Source organism: Pleuronectes platessa, chromosome 1 (assembly GCF_947347685.1).
Source record: "Pleuronectes platessa chromosome 1, fPlePla1.1, whole genome shotgun sequence".
In the NCBI taxonomy this organism is placed as follows: Eukaryota; Metazoa; Chordata; class Actinopteri; order Pleuronectiformes; family Pleuronectidae; genus Pleuronectes; species Pleuronectes platessa.
In genome coordinates, this window is record NC_070626.1 from 2,671,292 (window position 1) to 2,690,943 (window position 19,652).

Below are 19,652 nucleotides of genomic sequence, written 5' to 3' on the forward strand. Positions count from 1 at the left end.
AATTTGCTTGTGCACAAAAAATTAAAATTCCTTTTAGATCAGATTGCTTCTCACAACTTATCTTTTCCTCCACCACAAATATCACAGTGTATTCTTGAAAGGAATATTCCAGGAATTTCACTTTTTTATCTTAAAAGTGGAATTACACATAGTAAAGGGCACAAGTTAAGCTCTGTACATCTTTCATATCACTTGGTTATTTTTGCTTTACTTCGCCACAATTCCAAGCAAAGTTAAAACAATGAAAATTAACTTAAACCAGCTGTGATTAAGGGAACCTGAGGCTTTAGGGGTCTCGGGGCTCAGTGACTTTGTAATCACATCCCTCAGAAATACAATGTTGATATATAGCTGCAAACAAAAAACGGAATGACTCTAACAGAACAGCCATCATGTCAACTCTGAGCCGTGGTACAGGTCACGGTCAACATGTGACAGTGGACATGGTAAGAAGAGCAGGTCTGAAGAGTCCACGCTGATGATGAATGCTTCTCCATATGCTTTCTGCTCCACCACATGGGACAGAGGACTTGGTCATCAGGCTCGCCTACGAAGCGCTGTGTCCACTTACTAACGACAACTAGGGCAATGGCGGAATTCAGCTATTTTATCCTTAAGAATAAAAGCAGCTTAAAAAAATCGCACTGAAGGTATAATAAAACTGCAACACAAGCAATACAAAACTAAAAAATAACATAAATAAAATCACCACTGCACTCTAACTAGTGAAAATGGGTTATTAAACTAGATCTGTAAATCAAAAAAGGGTTTACTCATACATAGCTTTTATCATTAATCTGAAAAATGTTGCACAGCTTCCTTTATTTAATTTCATCAATAGTCCTTTTCTTATCTGTCACTGTCAGCAAAAATGCTAATCATTAAGCACACATAAATAACAACAGTCTGACATAAAGCCCCAGCAAAGTCACCCCACATGGGTTTGTCATATAGGACGATAAAAGTCCAAAAAGACCACATTCACCCCACACAAGGACACACATGGACATGTTGACTGGCCAGTTGTTTAAATACACGCATGAAGCCTGTAGAAATATTAAAAGTTAGGCTAACACCAGTTTAAAAAATGAAGGTTGTACAAAATAAATCAACTCTTTCAGTGTTTTAATTTGAAAGCGACGATCGGAAGCTGTGTATCTGCGTCTAATTTGACACCGGTCCCAAGTTGTGCGTCAGGCAGACGGAACTGTGCGCTGCCCGGAGACAGGAGACACTTCACCGGGGACACGAAGCGGCTGCACGGTGTATTCCTGACCCACACCCTCCTCGCCACCCACTTCCTGGACGTGTCAGTGTTTGACTCGGGCTGTGGGCTCCGGGACCTACTCACATAATCGGAGTGTTTTGGGGGCGAATACCTGATGCTGCATCTCCTTATGAGCGCATAGGAAGCGCAGGAGCTCTCCCCCTCTGGAGGTGAGGTGTGTATTCACACACACACACACACACACACACACACACACACACACACACACACACACACGCACACTGATGTGCTGATGCTCGGTGAGCAGCAGTGATCGTTCTCTGCTTCCCACATGGAGCAGACACACATGTTCTCTGCACACTCTGACTGCTCCTGGATTCAGGTGAATTTTTCTGTCAACTCCCTCTATTACTCGGATGTTTCTTGTTGTTTTACTTCACCAACTCGGCTGTCATTTTCACTTTTCACTAATTAACTAACTAATCATAAATTACTTCATCGATTAAATGTCAAATCTTTCTGACAAATGTCCAGTAACAAGTCTAAATTCTCCCGAGTGATCCCCTTCTAGTGTTTATTTCCAACCAAATTGCATTATCAGCAGAAAATTAATTTGAATATCAGGTCTTGTATATTGATATTCTGTCTTGATGTTGCAATCAAAAATTATCATTTCTGATGAATAAGCAGGATTACAAACCAATGTGGGCTGCTGCCTGAGCATACCTGGTTCACAATTCCAATGATTGCAAATTCGTTTTTTCATAGGAAGCTTCTGAACTGAAGGAGAAAGTAAAGTCACACCTGTAGTGTCACTTAATCTTGAAGTGTCTTCTATCTGAGGGCCTCTGAGTTAAGACCTAGTTCTAATGGTGATTTTAAAGGGCTGATTTAGTTTAGCACTTTCATGAAACAGGAAGCTATAGCCAGATTTCTATAATTTTTATCAAGTCAAATTCAATGCAGCATTTTTTTGTCCTTGGTGTGAGTTATGTTTCAAACATGCCGGATCCTACATTTCCCATTAAGCATTTCAGTAGAATTTGGGGAATTTTATCAGCCAAGCACTGACTTAAGCATGTGTACCAAATCAAAGGCTGCATCCTTCTGAGGCTGGATTTGAAGTATTTATTCGTGACACAAGCATGATTAGGCTGTCCACTTGCATGGGCTTCTAAAAACAACACAACAAAGGATTCAACAGGTGGATCCTTCTCAGCCCAACCAATCCCAGGATTCAATTTGTCCCCAGCACACAGTGGCAAATTACTTAGCAAAAAAAAGGAAATGACAATGACAAAACCGAATCGGAGAAGTACAATTTTAAATATCAGGATTTAACTAAATCAATAGCTAACAGTAAAAAAATAAAAAAATAAAAGGACTGGCATTTTTGATATTATATCTATGTTAAATAAAGCTTCAGTTAGCTGCAAGAAGTGCTCTATGCTGGTGACACATAGGGAATTCTCCTTAGACCTGACGGTTTTATGTTGGTTCAGCCTTCGTGGTCTACTTGGCCTAGACTACTCTAGACTCAGCCGCTGAACTTGAGCTTATATGTAATTTTGCTTCTACTCCAAACCCAAGTTGATAACCCAACCGTGGTGACATCACTCTGACATTAATTTCCCCAGAAACACACACTGAGCAGAGTGCTCCATTCAGGACTTCATCTCATCCATTTATAATATACTTACATGTATTTTACTAAATACACTTATGCTTAATCAAGGAACCACACACTGATTACTAACCTATACATATTCAATCCACATAGTGGGGTTTATCTGGGTGTTTTGGGGTCCACATCTCAGCTTTGCACTGGGGCCCATCAGTCGCCTAATCCAGCCCTGTTAACTGGTGGTTTCATCATGAATAACTGCATATTAAATTCAAAAAAATTATATCTATTGTGGTGTCACTTAAACATCACAATCAAACCATGGTGCTGCTGGAGAAGTATTTTAATCTGTTGTGTTAACTTCCTGTCCACAGTCTGGGGCTCGCACAACTGTAGCAAGAAGCTGACCTGGGGGGAAAAACAGATAAGGATGGAATCATTTATCCTCTGCAGGGCTGTTCTCATCTTCCTCATGCTTCCCTGTGTTCAGGTAATGCAAACGAGAGGATGGATGGATGGATGGATGGATGGATGGATGGATGGGTTAACTGTTCTCATTTAGCGTCATAATATGAGCAAAATATTAAGAACACATTCCGATGCTGAGTTGCAGCAACACATGTATTTTCAACGTGTACATTCAGTGTAGATTTGAGCTTTCACCACCTGGCTCACTGTCACTTCGCCATAATCCTCGTTTGTTTGGTTTTGGTTGTTGCTATTATGAAGTGGCGCAGCGGGGTTAATAATGGTTCAGGCTGAGGTTGCGAGGCGAGGCGTGGTGCGTTCACAGTTAAATACAACAAGCGGAGAAAGCAGAATCGCGGGCTGACCGACGCTGATAAATACGCGTCCCGTGTGAACAGCCAGGCGCCTGCGCGCTTGAGAATTGCACGGCGCGGCGCTTCAGTGTCCGGTCTAAAACCAAGATCAGTCTTGTACAGCCAGCGGGAGTATTTCCCCTCTGACAGCCAAGCTGGGTCAAAACCTGTCATCCGGTGGTGACCGGACAGATACTTGTGTGGGGCAGGGCGTGCAGCACTTGGAGCCGGAGCAGGAGAGCTACTCCCGCTGTTACCATCATCCAACTGGGAGCATTTAAAAAACGCGAATATTTTTAGCTGCTTCTCAGGTGATTCATGAGACATGTTCTCAGATGCTCTATGTCCGCTGGTGGGAGGTTGCTCACCTATGTGGGCGCACGTGTCAAGGCCGAATTATAGTCCTGCGACTGCAACCGCGGAAGGCCACGCAGCTGCATCGACGGACTCGTTTTGGTTTATGCTTCACTAACGTGTTGCGGGTGTTGCAACGCAATTCACCGCCAGAACACTAGGCGGAGTAATGTTTTTGTCGAAGACAAAACATACAAAGAAGAGACGTCTTCTTCTTCTTCGTTGACTGTTTATTTACATCGCCACTCCGGCTCCTCATAGCCTATTTCTGGCGGACAAATCGGCCAGTCAGTGACGGGTTATACAAGTGGTCATACTTTCGGATCTCTTCTGCCAAGTGCTCATCTATTTGGTCCATATTCGTTCTTCTAAATCTTCCGTGATTTCCGCGTATTGTGGGGCATGAAACCGGAAACTAGACTCCGGACGGGATGTAGTAAGCAGACCAATCACAAGCCTTGCGGGCTGCGTGAGGCTCGCGTCGTTTTGTCGTATAGTTAAAAAAATTGGCGGACGCACGCAAGCCGCCAGAGGGCACGAAAGGGGCGTGTTGCGTGTCTTGCGTGCATGTGTGCGCACGTGTCTGTGTTTGCGCGCATCTGGATGGAACTCCGCCGTGCGCAATACAGAGCGCAAAGGATAAATCTAAATGCGCGACCATGTAGAGACATAATTGACATGCCTCTGGCGACCTGGCGCTATATTAAAAAATTTTAAATAAAATAAATAATTAACTTGATCTTCCGGGGGGGGGGGCGGGAGGTGCCGTTTGCGGGGCGGGGCGACCCCCTAATAGAAACGTACGGGAAACACTGCAGTTCTCTATCAGGCCAGAAACATTTAGAGAAGTAAAGCAGGATTTTTTGTTCTGTCTTTTTTGTCTTTATCTGTGGGTGATAAAGCAAAGGGATTCCGGGGAAGGGGGATAGGGATGGAGAAGAGGAAGGAGAAGCTGGAAAAAGAAGCTCCGTGTGTCATGTGTCATAAAATAGAACAAGTAACGTTCTGCCGCACTAATTAGCTCTAACTATAAGCTTTATCAAAAAGGAAGGTTTTGAGCCTACTCTTAAACGAACAGATGGTGTTTACTGTTGGTATTCTGCTGATTGGGAATTACATTTTGAAGGTTTGGACAGGTTATCCACTGCTTATAAACTGCACACACAGCCACAGGGTGTGTTGTTTTTTAACATCAAATTAAGTTTTTGGTGAGGGAATTCACTGCCTCAGAGAATCAATGGCATAAAGACATACATCAAGGTTTAAAATACTCAATATCTGACTTGTATAAGTAGAATGTTGCCTCTTTCTTCCCTATACTGGTCACTAATGCTTTCTCTTGTGACTATGGCAAGCAGATATGATCTACCATAAAAAGTGCAGAGGTGTAAAAGGTACTGAAATATTTTACTTAAGTAAAAGTACCCATCTAAAAATCTACTCAAGTAAAAGTAAAAATTTGTTAATTTTAAATGTACTGGGGGCGCCAGGAGTGAAGCTTGCATAGAGCGCCAAATGTGCTAGGGCCGGCCCTGTGTAGCGCAGTGATTCTCAAACTGTGTGGTGCACCCATAACAGGTGGTGCGCGCGACCGGGAGGGGAAAATGCGAGGCGGAACTAATATTATAGCCGAACTAATGTTTTGACGTCCGCATCTCTTTAACGGCGGAGCAGTAAACAAATCGCTCTTTCGCCGTAGCCAGGGGTCGGAACGGATGTAATTTCCAATGTAGCGAAGTACAATACTTCAGTCAAAATCTACTTAAGTCAAAGTAAAATTACCCATTTAAAAAACTACTCAAAAAATTACAAAGTACACAAAAAACTACTCAATTACAGTAACGTGAGTAAATGTAATTCGTTACTTTACACCTCTGAAAAAGTGTTAGACTGAATGAACTGCCAATGAATGAGGAAACTTTGAAAATATCCAGATTTCTAAACAGAGTTTGGCTTGTTAGTAGCAGCGACACCACTTCTGGTTAAGGAAGCATAGGATCATGATCAATCCACACCATTAGGCTGAGTTTCAGGTCAGTGAGCAGGACTACACAGTCAGAGCTCCATGAATTACCATTATATTGTGAGAGCAGAGCTTCACATCCCAAAACTGACCATTGAATTATCGATGTTTTATATTTTTCCAATGTCAATAATCATTATTACATTTTTACCGGAGCACTCCATAATCATTAATCCATTACAACATGAGCACACATAGTTTGAACATTGACTCGTCAGATGCGTTGACCATGCATTCACACTCACTAGCTGCCAGCGATCCTGAGATGACTTGATGTTATGGTGACAGTGGGGTAAACTTGCATGGTGGTAGAGGAAGACAGAACACATAGGTATTGTATCTGTTGAGCTACTCTTAGCATTACATGTCAAATTAAAGGGTTAGGACTGAGAACCATTATTATTCTTCATCCAAGGAAGGCTTATTCTCTCCCATCCATCAGTTATCCTTCTTCTTCTTCTTCTTCTTTTTCTTCTTCTACCTACTTGGCTTTACCATCACTTGCAACCGCATTGTTAAAGCTACAGGCATCAGAATCAGAATCAGAAAGTATTTATTGTCAAGTAGGTTTCATCTACAAGAATTTGCTCTGGTAATTGGTGCATACAATGAACATAGAAACATAAACACACAATAAATACAACACACATAAGAAAAGCAATAAAAAAACAGCAACCAGTATATATTTACTAGGGCTGCTCGATTAATCGAAATCTAATCGTGATTACGATTATGGGGTCAAACGATCTCCAAACTACTATAATCTAGTTGAAGCGATTATTTGGCATTTTTTTCGAAAGAGACCCATGCGCAATTCAGTCCTTCCCCAAAAGCATTTAGCGGCCCAGCTGACTGGCTCTCAATCTCAAGCAGCAGTAAAGTGAAGGAGGCGAGTTGTGTGCGTGGTGAGCGGCGGTGAAAAAAACAGCGCGTATGGAAAAGCAGGGAGGGCAGCAGCAGACCATGTAGCGGCCGCACCGCGCCCCGCTATTCTCAAGGGCGCTCCCGCCTGGCTGTTCAGACCGGTCAGACCGGACCCTCATTTCTCCGCGCCGGTCAGTCGGTCATAGAGTGTTAGGGTTGCCATCATTAAGGGTTTGAATAACCGGGCACCGATATCCTGGTTTCACGGAGGAATAAGGCACGCAGCCGTCATCGGTGTTTACCGGAACCGGAAGTGATTAAAAAAATAAAGCATAGACTTCAGAATAAAGGCACATATTAATAATCGTTTAAATAATCGTGATTTTGATATCGACCAGCCCTAATATTTACTCACTATTTACTTCTTATTTACTCACTTTTTCTGATATTTATACAAGTAACATTTATTTAGACATAAACATATCTAAATAAAAATATATAAAAGATAAAAGACATAAAAAGTAAAATGCAAAAACAGTGAACCGTGTCAGATTGCAATATGCAATGTAATGCAGTATAATATAATATAATATAATCTGTTAATTTAACACATCCTTGAGGTGTGGGGGCGGAATAAAAGTCCGAGTCAGGTGGGGATCCTGGGCCTTGTTGATAAGGCCAACTGCAGCCGGGAAGAAGCTGGTCTTGTGGCGGGCGGTTTTGGTCCTGATGGACCGCATACTCCTGCCCGAGGGAAGAACCTCAAAGAGTTTGTGACCCGGGTGGGAAAGATCGGCCACAATCTTGCCTGCACGCCACAGGGTCCTCGAGGCAAACAGGTCTTGTAGAGATGGCAGATTGCAGCCGATCACCTTCTCAGCAGAACGGATGATCCGCTGCAGCCTCCTTTTGTCGTTTGCGGTGGCAGCAGCGAACCAGATGGTGATGGAGGAGGTGAGGATGGACTCGATGATGCAGGTGTAGAAGTGCACCATGATATCCAAACTGAGCAAGAGATTGTGGGACAACAACCAGTTGACCTTGAATACTAAACTTCTAAAGTCTACCTGGCATGTGTCCTTGGTACCCTGCTTTAAGGCAGTGAATCCTGGACGACCTCTGCAAGACAGACTAGAAGCTTTCACCTGTGCTGTCTACGACGCATCCTCAACATCACATGGTGAGATAAAGTCACAGTGTTGACTATGTCCCCAGGTCAATTGATTGTTACTATGGAGCTCTCTTACAGAATCATTATCTTGTTTGTTTTCTATTAAAGGTGCAGTGAGATAATTATTTACAACAGCACATGATGATTTTTTTTATGAGCACCCAATGTTTATATGATGATATGTGTTTACATCACCTGTCAAATGATTCCAGCAATTTACATAATTTAGACGTTTTAGGAGAACTGCTGTGCACATTCTGTGCATCCCGTGACTTAAAGAGTCAGTTTAACCCTAAATGCCTGAAAACAGTCAGTCTGAATACAGTCAGCCTTTGTTTATTGAATATAATATCAATAATTATCGCGATATAACTATTCCTCAATAGAAATGTTGAACATGTGGATATAACGTATAACATAACTTCCGCAAATTATGAAATAAGATAAAGATAAAGATAAAGTAGCTTTATTGTCAATTTCTTCACATTTTCAAGACATACAAGGAATCGATACGACGTTTCCCACTCTCCCACGGTGAAACATATAAAGTGCACAGGCACAACAGATAAAATGGTAAATGGTTTTGTATTTATATAGCGCTTTTCTAGTCTTGATGACCACTCAAAGCGCTTTACAGTACAGTTTTACATTCACCCATTCACACACACATTCATACAGTGCATCTATTCGCAGCACTTTATTATTCTATGGGGGGCCATTCGGGGTTCAGCATCTTGTCCAAGGACACTTCGGCATGCAGATGGGTCAGACTGGGGATCGAACCGCCGAACTTCAGTTTGGAGGACGATCACTCTACCCCTCAGCCGCCCTAAGACAAGAGATTTCCTAATACTAAGTAAACATACAGATTTTTCGTACAGCAGCATAAGATTCTCTAAAGTGTAAACATAGTGATAAAAGTGATGAAGTGATAAAAGTGCAAAAAGTACAAGAGACAGTTTGTTGCAGAGTCCTGAGTGTTTTTAGGGGGAGGGGGGGGGGGGGGTTCAGCTTCCCGTCAGACTGGAGGATATGGCTGGGGGGAGTGGGGGGAGAGAATTTAGCTTCCTGACAACTTGGTGTATGAAACTATTTCTGAGTCTGGTGGTGCGGCAACGGATGCTCCTATACCTTCTTCCAGAGGGTAGGAGGCTGAACAGACTGTGTGCTGGGTGGTTGGTGTCACTCGAAATCGAGGTAGCTCTCCGGGTGAGGCGGGTGGTGTAAGTGTCTTGCAAGGAAGGGAGTGGGGCACCAATGATCTTACCAGCTTTGTTGACTATGCGTTGCAGTTTTTTCCTGCAGTGTTCAGTGCAGCTACTGCCCCACACAGTGATGCAGCTGGACAGGATGCTTTCAATGGTTCCCCGGTAGAATGTGTTCAGGATGGGTATGGGAGCTCTCGCTCTCTTGAGTTTGCGGAGGAAGTAGAGGCGCCGCTTGGCTTTCTTCACCAGTGATGCAGAGTTGGTGGCCCAGGAGAGGTCCTCACTGATGTGCACCCCCAGGAATTTGGTGCTGCTCAGTCGCTCCACAGCAGCACCATCGATGGTCAGTGGTGGGTGTTCAGTGTGGCTTTTCCTGAAGTCAACCATAATCTCCTTTGTCTTGCTGACATTCAGAGGATGGACTTGATGTGAGACATGACTAGCCGTTCAAATAACGCTGTGTATTAGCTTCTTTGTTGCAGAAAAAGCGACGCCCCATTTACCGAGGAAAATAAATATGAATTCAGCAGGTTTTTATAAAGATCAGCTCTATTTCTGAGTGATTAGAAAACATCCGAGGGGCAGAGTAATTTGTTGACCTGCGGAGTAATGTGCCTCAGTGCACTGGCGCTGATTTACGATAAGATAAGACAAAATAAAACTTTATTGATCCACACATCGGGGAAATTCAGTTTTAGCATCATGTACATCAGAACGTGGTAAAAACAAGATAATAAATACATGTAAAAAGGCAATAGAAATAAAATTAAAAAAATGTAGAATATTTATATTGTGCATGTGTTAATAAATGTATCTTCTATTTATCTTGATATTATATACACCTTTTCACTGTGGTTTGTGTGAGAAAAAACGTTTGTATATGAGAATAACATTGTACATACACAGGTTATTTGATTTATATCACAATATATATCGACTGATATAAAAAATACATCGTGAAAAGTTTTTTCTTTTGAGAGTGGTGTATGATTTAAGTTTAGTGTTAATAGTGTTTGGAAATAGGGACAGGTATATAAATCTGTGCCTGCATCATCCATATCTAGTTTGGTCATCAAAAAGAAAAATGTCTCTCTCAATACATTAAGAGTTTATGTGTTCAATTGAGAAGTAAAGTAATGTTTTTGTTGCATTGAACTAAAGGGGGAGCGTTAGAGTATATGCCTGGCTAGCTGCATGGATTATCGCAAGCAGCTGTAATTGACCTCAGATGATTATTTCTCTTTTCCTCGATTTGACCTTACATCCCCTCTTTTTTGTCACTAATATTTTAAAACACTTGGTTTGTTGACTAAAAATAAAATGTTGGGGAAAGGCAGAAAGAGAAAACAGCTCCTTTCCTGGTGTTATCACACCACATAGGAGGCTGGTGGAGAAGTGAAGGAAGGAGTGGTAGTGAAGAAAGGAAAAGACAAGGACAAAGGGAAAACAGCACTCCTCCACCTCTCTATTCGTCTGTTTCCTTTTGGCCTGGCCTTCCTGGTGCCAGCCTCTTCCTGTCATCCTTCAACCTTGATGTAGGGACAGCTGTTCAAACACAACCCATCAGTAGCAGCTCTGCCTTTTTTCATCTCATTTACCCTGCTGCCAGTGGACACCCGCCCAATCTCCCACTCCAACCCTGGGTCCCGAACCTGTTTCCCTCACCACCACCAACTTCCCCTTCCTACATACTCACAACAACAACTGGTCAAAATCACCAAGCTTTTCCTTTCACCCTCCTCTGAAAACAGCATTGTCTGTGATGCCAATGAGTTATGAGGTATGACTTTGAGGAATGTTGTTGCCATTGTGTGTTGATGACAGCCGTGGAGGAATTGCATGGATCAGCTGGGGAGTAGGAGGAAAAGGGCAAAGTGGGGAAGACTTCATTTTTCATTTCTTCAACAAGCTAACAATCCTAGTCTATAGCTATAGAACCTGACCTAAATTGACCTATAAATCGTCAAGATCATATAACATCACATATTAAATAGATATATTTGATTTCAAACAGTGTATACTAAAAGCTCAGATTATTTTCAATTCAATTCAATTTAATTTGTATAGCGCTAAATCATCATATACATTATCTCAAGGATTTTTACATGAATTTATTTAGAGAAACCCAACAGTTCCCACAACGAGCAGCACTTAAGCGACTGGAGAGAAAAAAACTCACTCATTTCCTGGAACAAACCTCTAACAGAAGCAGACTCAATGTAGGCGACCGGTTGGGGTGAGCAGTGAAAAATGGGGAGGAGAGGAGAGATTGGTGGAAAAAAGGGGAGAGAAGAGAGAGAGATAGGGGGGAGGGGAGAGAGAGTAGAGAGACCTGAAACACATGTGCACCATCAGGTTTCAGCTCTGACTAGTTATAATGAAAACAATAAGAGTGTATGTTATTAATGATAGAAGCAAACATTTATATATATATATGGATAATATATAAAATTATAATTATTATGTTAATTGTTGTTATCCTGCAGCTCTGGAGTCAGAGATACTTGCAAAGAGAGAGAGAAAGCGAGAGAGAGACTATGGGATGGAAAAAACACATACAAAATTTTCATAATTTTCACAATATTGCGCAGGTGTAAGAAAGCTGACCTAGAGACTTGTTTTATATATGGGTCAAATGACATATCCTGGTCAAACATAACTCCAAGGTTCCTCACAGTGGTAAGGGGCCAAACTAACACCATTCAAGGAGACTATCTGGTCAGACAGTGTTTCTCTGAGATGTTGAGCGCCAATTCGATGACCTCAGTTTGGTCTGAATTTAGAAGTAAGAAGTACTGGGTCATCCAGGTCTTGATGTTCTTGAGACATTCCTGAAGTTGTTTATGTGATTAGATTCACCAGGCTTCATAGTTATCTACAGCTGGGTGTCATCTGCATAACGGTGGAAGTGCACATGGTGCTTTCTGATGATGTTACCTAAAGGGAGCATTTATAAGGTGAAGAGTATCGGTCCAAATATAAATCTGGTGCTATAGGTGGTTCTATGGTTTCTGTACTATACAATGTATCTTTGCTATTTATGGGGAGGAGGTTGTAACTTCTTTCACTGATGGTTATAATTTTGTTTGTAAAGAAGCTCATGAAATCTTTGCTTCTTAGAGTTAAAGGAATAGATGGATCAGTAGAGCTATGACTCTCTGTCAGCCCTGCTACAGCGCTGAAGGGGAACCTGGGGTTGTTCTTAGTTCTTCTATTAATAATGAATAATAGAAGGTCCTGGCATTTCTTTATTGTAATTTATCAGGCTATTATCTTTCTAGGCTCGGTGAAAATCACCTTGGCTGATGGAACGCCACTCCCTCTCCAGCATCCGTCATGTCTGTTTTGAAAATTATACCATGGTGCTAATCTCCTCTGATTTGCCTCCTACTTTTTTAGCGGAGCGACAGCGTCAAGCTTTTATTTAATGAGGCTGCTGTACTATTAACTAGTTTAGAGTGAGGTTTTGATGAACTTCCTGTATTCTACTGACACATGGCTTTGAGGTTAATGGGAAAAGGAGGTTAAAGGAAGCGTTTTTTATTTGTTCACAGTTTTATCAGATAATCACCGACTATAATATAATTTCTGTCCAGAGTCAGTGTTGTCAATAATTGTAGATTCAAATGTAATTCAAAAATGATCGAACAGAATAGGGTTTTGAGGATATATTGTTACATTTTCAATTTTTAAGTCATATGTCGGATCAAAATCAAGCAGGGCCGGCCCTGGCAATGTTGGAGCCCTAGGCGAGATTTCAGATTGGCAATAGAAGAGACGATCTTGTGACGTTACTGCATTGGTTAACATTGCATGTATCACGTCATGATAAATCATCCTCTTTTGGCGCCCACTCGGCATTTTGCGCCCTAGGCAGCCGCCTATGTCGCCTATGCCAGGAGCCGCCCCTGAGATCAAGAGCGTGATTTAAACAGTGAGTGGCTTTATTCACATGTTGAGTAAAACCAATTGAGTCTATTAAAGAGTTAAATGCTGAACTAAGGTGGTCATTAGGTACGTCTACATCAGGGATGACAGGTTGAAATTGGACAGGGGGCCAGATTTCTTTCAAGCGAGACCTCAGGGGGCCGGATTACACTTTCGTACTGAAAAGGCCAAACACTGACTAGATAGGTAGGCTATTTGAAATTATTCATGAAGGCCTACACATCACTAAGAAATTGCATTGGCACCAAAATAGCCTCACAGTGAGGCCTGCAATTACATGGCCTAAAGCAGGAGACAGTTACCCTCTAAAAACGGAACATTTTCCTATCCATGCAAGTAGCCTATATTTATAAATTAGAAATGCAACAAAATAGACTCGGTGCCAACAAAACACATTTCCTATAAATAACACAAGTGTAAACTGTTAATTACTTTTATTTTTTTGTGATCAAATTTTTATAGGGATTTGAAGGACAACAATCATCATCATTCAACAGCACATAAATAAAGTAATTATCGTATACAAACATAAGCATACCCAAATACTCACACAAACAGATACACACATACCGGATAATAATAAAATGAAAACATAAAAATAAAAAAAATAAAAAATAAAAATAACTGAAGATAAATATATAGCAAAAAATTAAGTAACATACATAAGATGTCATAAATGCAAAAGGAAAAAAAAAAAGTGCCATTGAAGTGTTACCTAGTTAGATCTATCAAATGGTTAGATGCCGTCCACAATTTGCAGTACACAATAAAACCTAAACAGGGAACATGAACCAAAGAAAGCAGGACCAGAGGGGGGGGGGGGGGGGGGGCCTCAGTTCACACCAAAAGGCCTTTGAGAGCCTCCACTGTTCGAGCCCAGTACAATGACACTTCCTCCTTTGCACCCTGGACGCGTGCTGTGGACAATTCCAGAAGCGCAACGTCTATGAAGTTGAGCAGCCACTGTCGCCGAGTATATGGGGCGGTTTCCACCTTGTTGCGATCATGCAAAGGATGTTAGGCCAGCCAGAAACACGCGCTTTGAGGATTTCGTAAGTTTCGGTTGAGAAAGATCATTTAAAATAAAAACAGATGGGGACAGGGGGATAGGAATGGACAATAGCAATGACAGTTCACTCTGCACCATCTTCCAAAAATGTTCAACCCCCGGGCATTCCCAAATCATGTGGAAAAAGGTGCCCACAGTGCCTGTAGTACATAGTGTACAGTTATGATTATCTTTAATTTTCATACAGTAAAGTTTACGAGGCGTCATGTACGTTCTGTGAATGAAATTTAGATGAATCTGTTGGTGGTCAGGGTTTCTGGATGACTGTTTAACTGTATCCCAGACCTAATCCCAGCTGAAGTCGGGGTCAAGGTCAGGAATATCTGCCCGCCAAGCTGCATTCACTGTTAGAGTAACATAAGATTTTTCTAGGAAATAACGATACAATTTAGATACAATTTTTCTGGATTCCCGGGCCTGACGAAAAAGTTTGATCAAAGAGTGTTCCTCAAGTGGACCTTGCCAGGGTACACCATATGTTTTCATGGCTGTTCTCAGCTGCAAGTAGAAATAAAAAGTGGAATGTTGCAAGTTGAACCGAAATGTGAGATCTTCAAAAGAGTATAGGCCCCTGTCCCCAAAAATGTCACCAAGGGAGTGAATCCCCTTGTCATACCACCGGCGACACTGACCAAACTTAATTGGGGATTTACCAATCAACAAACGATCATTATAAAAAAATAGGTGAATACGGGTTCCAATTAGATGAAATACCACACATTTTTTCTACTGCTAATACGTGAAAAACAATGGGGCCATAGCTGACTTGAGATTTCTTTAGGGGAACATTGGAAAATAAGATTTCCTTTAGTTTCAATGGACGAACCATATTCTCCACCAGTGTTCGCCATGAAGTCTCGATACCCTCGTCGAGCCAGCTGATCAGGGGTCGCAGAGTGAAGGCCCAGTGATATAATTTAGGGTTAGGCAGTGAGAGACCCCCGTCAGCTCTATCTCTCTGTGCCGTGGATAATCTGAGACAAGGACGTTTTCTGTTCCAGACAAAGTTAGAAATTATCTGCTGGGCCTTGTCCCAAAAACGTGGAGGTGGTGGCAAAGGCAGCATCGCACTCACAAAGTTAATCCGGGGAAGCACATTCATTTTAATAATAGATACACGAGATTTAAGAGAATTTGGCAGCGTGGACCATTTATCAAGGTCACGGGTTATGTTGGACAGAGTTTCTTCATAATTGGACTTGACAATGGACTGTACTGATGAGCTAATCTTAATGCCCAAATACTTAAAGTGGTTGACTACTGGAATATTTGCAGGTAAAGTTATGTTTCTCATTTGGTCATTCAGAGGTAAGAAAGCTGACTTTGTCCAATTTATTCTGTACCCAGATAGATCAATAAAACGTTGGAAAATAGATAAAACATCAGGCAGAGACTGCTGCGCGTTCCCTAGATGTAAGAGGATGTCATCGGCATACAAAGATATGTAATGTGTGGTCCCAAACACCGTGATAGGAGTGATAGCTTTAGACATCCGGATTGACTGAGCGAGAGGCTCCAGAGAGAGTGCAAACAGGAGGGGACTCAAAGGGCATCCCTGTCTGGAGCCCCTCGCAACGTCAAATAGGGACGAGCAAGTCCTGCCCGTAAGCAAAATAGCTCTTGGATTGGTATATAAGACTTTAATCATATGTAAGAATTGAGGACCCACCTCAAAAAACTCCAGTACTGACCAGAGAAACTGCCACTCCAAACGATCAAATGCTTTCATAGCGTCTAACGAAAAGACAGCTGATGGTAGTTGTAATGAGGAGGCCCCGTGTATTATATGTATTAATCTCCTCATATTGTCCGCAGGCTGCCTGGATCTGATGAATCCTGTTTGGTCACAATTAATGAGTTTCGTCATAAAGGGTTGGAGCCTACGTGCAAGAAACGTAAATTTTAATATCAGCATTTAAAAGGGATAAAGGTCTATAATTGGCACATTCAGAAGGATCCCTATCCTTTTTCAATAACAATGAAATGATAGCTACATTCACATCCCTGGAGAAAGCACCTCTCTCCAAGGAGGCCTGAATCATATCAAGAAATAAGGGCCCCAGACTATGCAAGAAAGCTGTGTAAAATTCTGGGGGGATCCCGTCCAGGCCAGGTGATTTGCCCTTGTGCATATCATCAGCTGCAGCCTTAAGCTCATTTAAAGTGATAGGGGCGTTTAAACTTTGGGAGCCATTGTCTGTCATTTTAGGTAGTTGAATGGAACTCAAGAATTTGTTGCATAAATCTTTGTCGTGAGAAACCTCTGAGCTGTACAAGTTAGCATAGAAACTACGAAAAGAAGCATTGACTTCAGAGGGTTCTGTTAACATATGCCCGTCTTCTGATCTAATGGAGATGATGTCAGCGAAATGTTCAATATGTTTGGGGTGTTCTATGGATCAAGAATTCAGCACGCCGTTTGAGAATAGCATTAATGTCTTTTTTCACCAGGTCGTACTGCAATGCAACCTGATCATCAAAATTTTGTTGTAATAAGTTGTCCAATGTTGAAAGTTTGCGCTCCAACTGGGTCAGCCAGGAAGAGCGGGCTTTTCTTAAATTAGATGCATACAGAGTAGCATTATTGTGCCAGTAGTTGTGCCATAAACTGAGTTCTGAATGACTCATCACGAAGTAAGGTAGTATTAAAACGCCATTTAGGAGCTCGCAATGGGGTGGAGCGAATCAAGCCAAGAACAACTACAGCCTTGTGATCTGAAAGAGTGACTGGCAAGAGAGTGACCTCCATAATTTTTTTAAAGAAGCCTCTAGAGGCAAAAATATAATCAATACGCGAAAAGGACTTGTGTCTTGCTGAGAGGTGGGTAAAATCTCTGGAAGTAGGGTTCATCAAACGCCATAAATCGAACACACCAGTGTTATTTGACCAAGAGCGCAAGGCATCCGAACTCTGTCTTTGTTCTTTGTTTTCAGATTGACCGGATCTATCAAAGGAGTGGTCCAATACAGCATTAAAATCAGCACCTATGATTAGCTTAAAGTCAGGAAGATCAAGCAGAATTTTAGTTATCTGTTCATAAAATTGTGAGTCAAAAGTATTAGGGGCGTAAAGCGATACCAGCGCAATGTCTGTATTTTCTATATGAATTTTGGCAATAGTTATCCTGCCTTTATTGTCAGACCATGTATCCAGCAATTTAAAGTGCAGATTGCGATGGCAGATAATTGCTACACCTTTGGTTTTATTGGTAGCAGAAGAATGAGTATCCGAAAAAATCTATTAGATAAATGGTTCACATCACGTCTAACCATATGAGTTTCTTGTAGCATAGCAAAATGGGCTCCTTGTTTGCGAAGGAGGTCAAAAATAGCAACTCTTTTCACTGGATTATTTAAACCCCTTGTATTGAGGCTTAGGACTTTCAACTGAAAACCCTCACCCATTACAAGGTAAAAACAGAGGCAAAAGGAGGGCAGCGTATTTGAAGGCTATGGATATATATCTCGGACAGGGGAAGCGAAGGGGGAAAGAAGAACCTCTGGACCTGCAATAACTCAAGAACATCTGAACAATACAAATAGAAACACAAAACAAGGAGAAGACAAGAACACCCATGTCTGTAACTCCTATGGAAGGAAAATAAGCTAGTCTCCACCGAGACTTCAAAACCACAAGGTGGTGTCAAAGACTTTCTCTAGCTTGAAAATGAAAAGGCTTCCTTAATTATTCAAAAAAAAAAATCACCAAAAGGTAGCCAACTCCCCCGCTCAGATGGCTGCATAGGTGACTGCACCACCACACAGAAAGTTAAGGGGCGCAAAAAATAATGATAATATAAAATAAAGAAGGGGAGGGAGGGTTAACTAATGTGATGTGTGGGTAGCACGTCACTGAAGTTAAGTGTGTGACTCACCAGCTGCCAGCAGTACAATGAAAGGCAGATAACGGAAAAGTCACAGATTACACGTTACCGTCCAATAATGTCTTTGCATCCTCCGGATCCTTGAATGACTTCTGTACCCCGTTTACCCTGAACGACAGCACGGCAGGGAAGATCATCTGGAAGCGGATGTTTCGCTTAATAAGCTCGGCGCAGACAGGGTTGAAGGCTCTGCGTGCAGAGCGGACCAGCGGAGGGATGTCGGGAGCGAAGCGAATAGCCTGGTCCTCATGTTGGATGGTTCCTTTGCGTCTCGCTGCAGACCATATCATGGAGACATCTCTGGAGCGATGGATCTTGACAATGACAGGGCGAGGGCGACCTTCCAAAGGCGGCCCGAGACTTCTGTGTGCGCGGTCGATAGTGATGGATTGGACCGGGAGCTCCAGCACCTTGGGAATGAATCCTTCAAAGAAACGAACCGGGTCACCGCCTTCAGTCGACTCCTTGAGGTTTAAGATTCTGATGTTGTCTCGTCGGGAGCGACCCTCTAGATCTGTGACTTTAGCTGTCAGCTCGGCATTTACTTTCTCCATCGCGGTTAGTTTCCTCTTAAGCGGTGTAACGTCGTCCTCCAAGGCGGAGACACGGGTCTCGTATTCGGTCTGACGTGCAGTGAGGGAGTCGGTAGCTGCCGCGACCTTATCGATCCGTTTCAGCCTGCTGTCAACTTTTTCCTCCAGAATCGATTCGAAGCTGGAGAAGACCTGCTGGATCTTAGTTTGCGTCCGCTTGCCCTCCTCAGCAACGACAGTGGCAATGTGTTTAAGCAGCGCATCATAAGAAAGCTACGGTAACGAGCTTTTAGCCGTAGCAGCATGCTCAGTGTTAGCGTTAGCCTCACTCGGGTCAACAGGATCTTCTGCCGTATCCCGGAGCTGGTCAACTTTTTGTTGTCTTGCAGACTTCGGCATTGCCAAGTTGGGTTAAGAGGATAGTTTGATATTTTTTTATGCTGGTTTAGCTGGTGAAAGATAAGTTATTTAATTCTGAGCGGGGGAGAGACGATGCCACGCTGCTCCTCTCTACCACACCATACCGGAAGTCAATTACTTTTATTATATTTATTGAAAGCTTGCACATGAAAACAGGTCAATGCATAATTAGCCCAATTAAAAGAAGGCCAGTAGGCCTAAATGAGTCACAGAGAGTAAGCGCCAGAATAAAGTAGTCCAACAATAGGCCATGTGATTGAATATCCAGTAGGATTTAGTACAACTAAAAGTTTCTTGAAAAAATAGTCAAATATGAGCTATCTAAAAACATTGAATTGGCTCAACAACAGATGAGGCACATTAACTTTGCCAGTCATCACCAGTCAACCCCAACTAGGGTTGCCAACCGTCCCTTGAAAAACTGAATTGTCCCGTATTTAGAAACAAAAGCACCCGTCCCGTATTGATCTGAAAAGGGACACACATTGAGATCGACCACCTCGTT

General features: G+C 42.2%; 1 protein-coding gene across 1 annotated transcript in view; it reads left to right on the top strand.

The window, feature by feature from the left end:
* The first annotated feature begins 1,215 nt into the window (after positions 1–1,215).
* adamtsl3 (ADAMTS-like 3) overlaps positions 1,216–19,652 on the top strand; it is a 202,392-nt gene continuing 183,955 nt past the window's right edge. The window contains exons 1-2 of the mRNA XM_053414931.1: positions 1,216–1,442; positions 3,227–3,342. Coding sequence (XP_053270906.1) covers positions 3,283–3,342 — 60 coding nt within the window. The 5' untranslated portion in view covers positions 1,216–1,442; positions 3,227–3,282. The remainder of the gene's footprint in view (positions 1,443–3,226; positions 3,343–19,652) is intronic.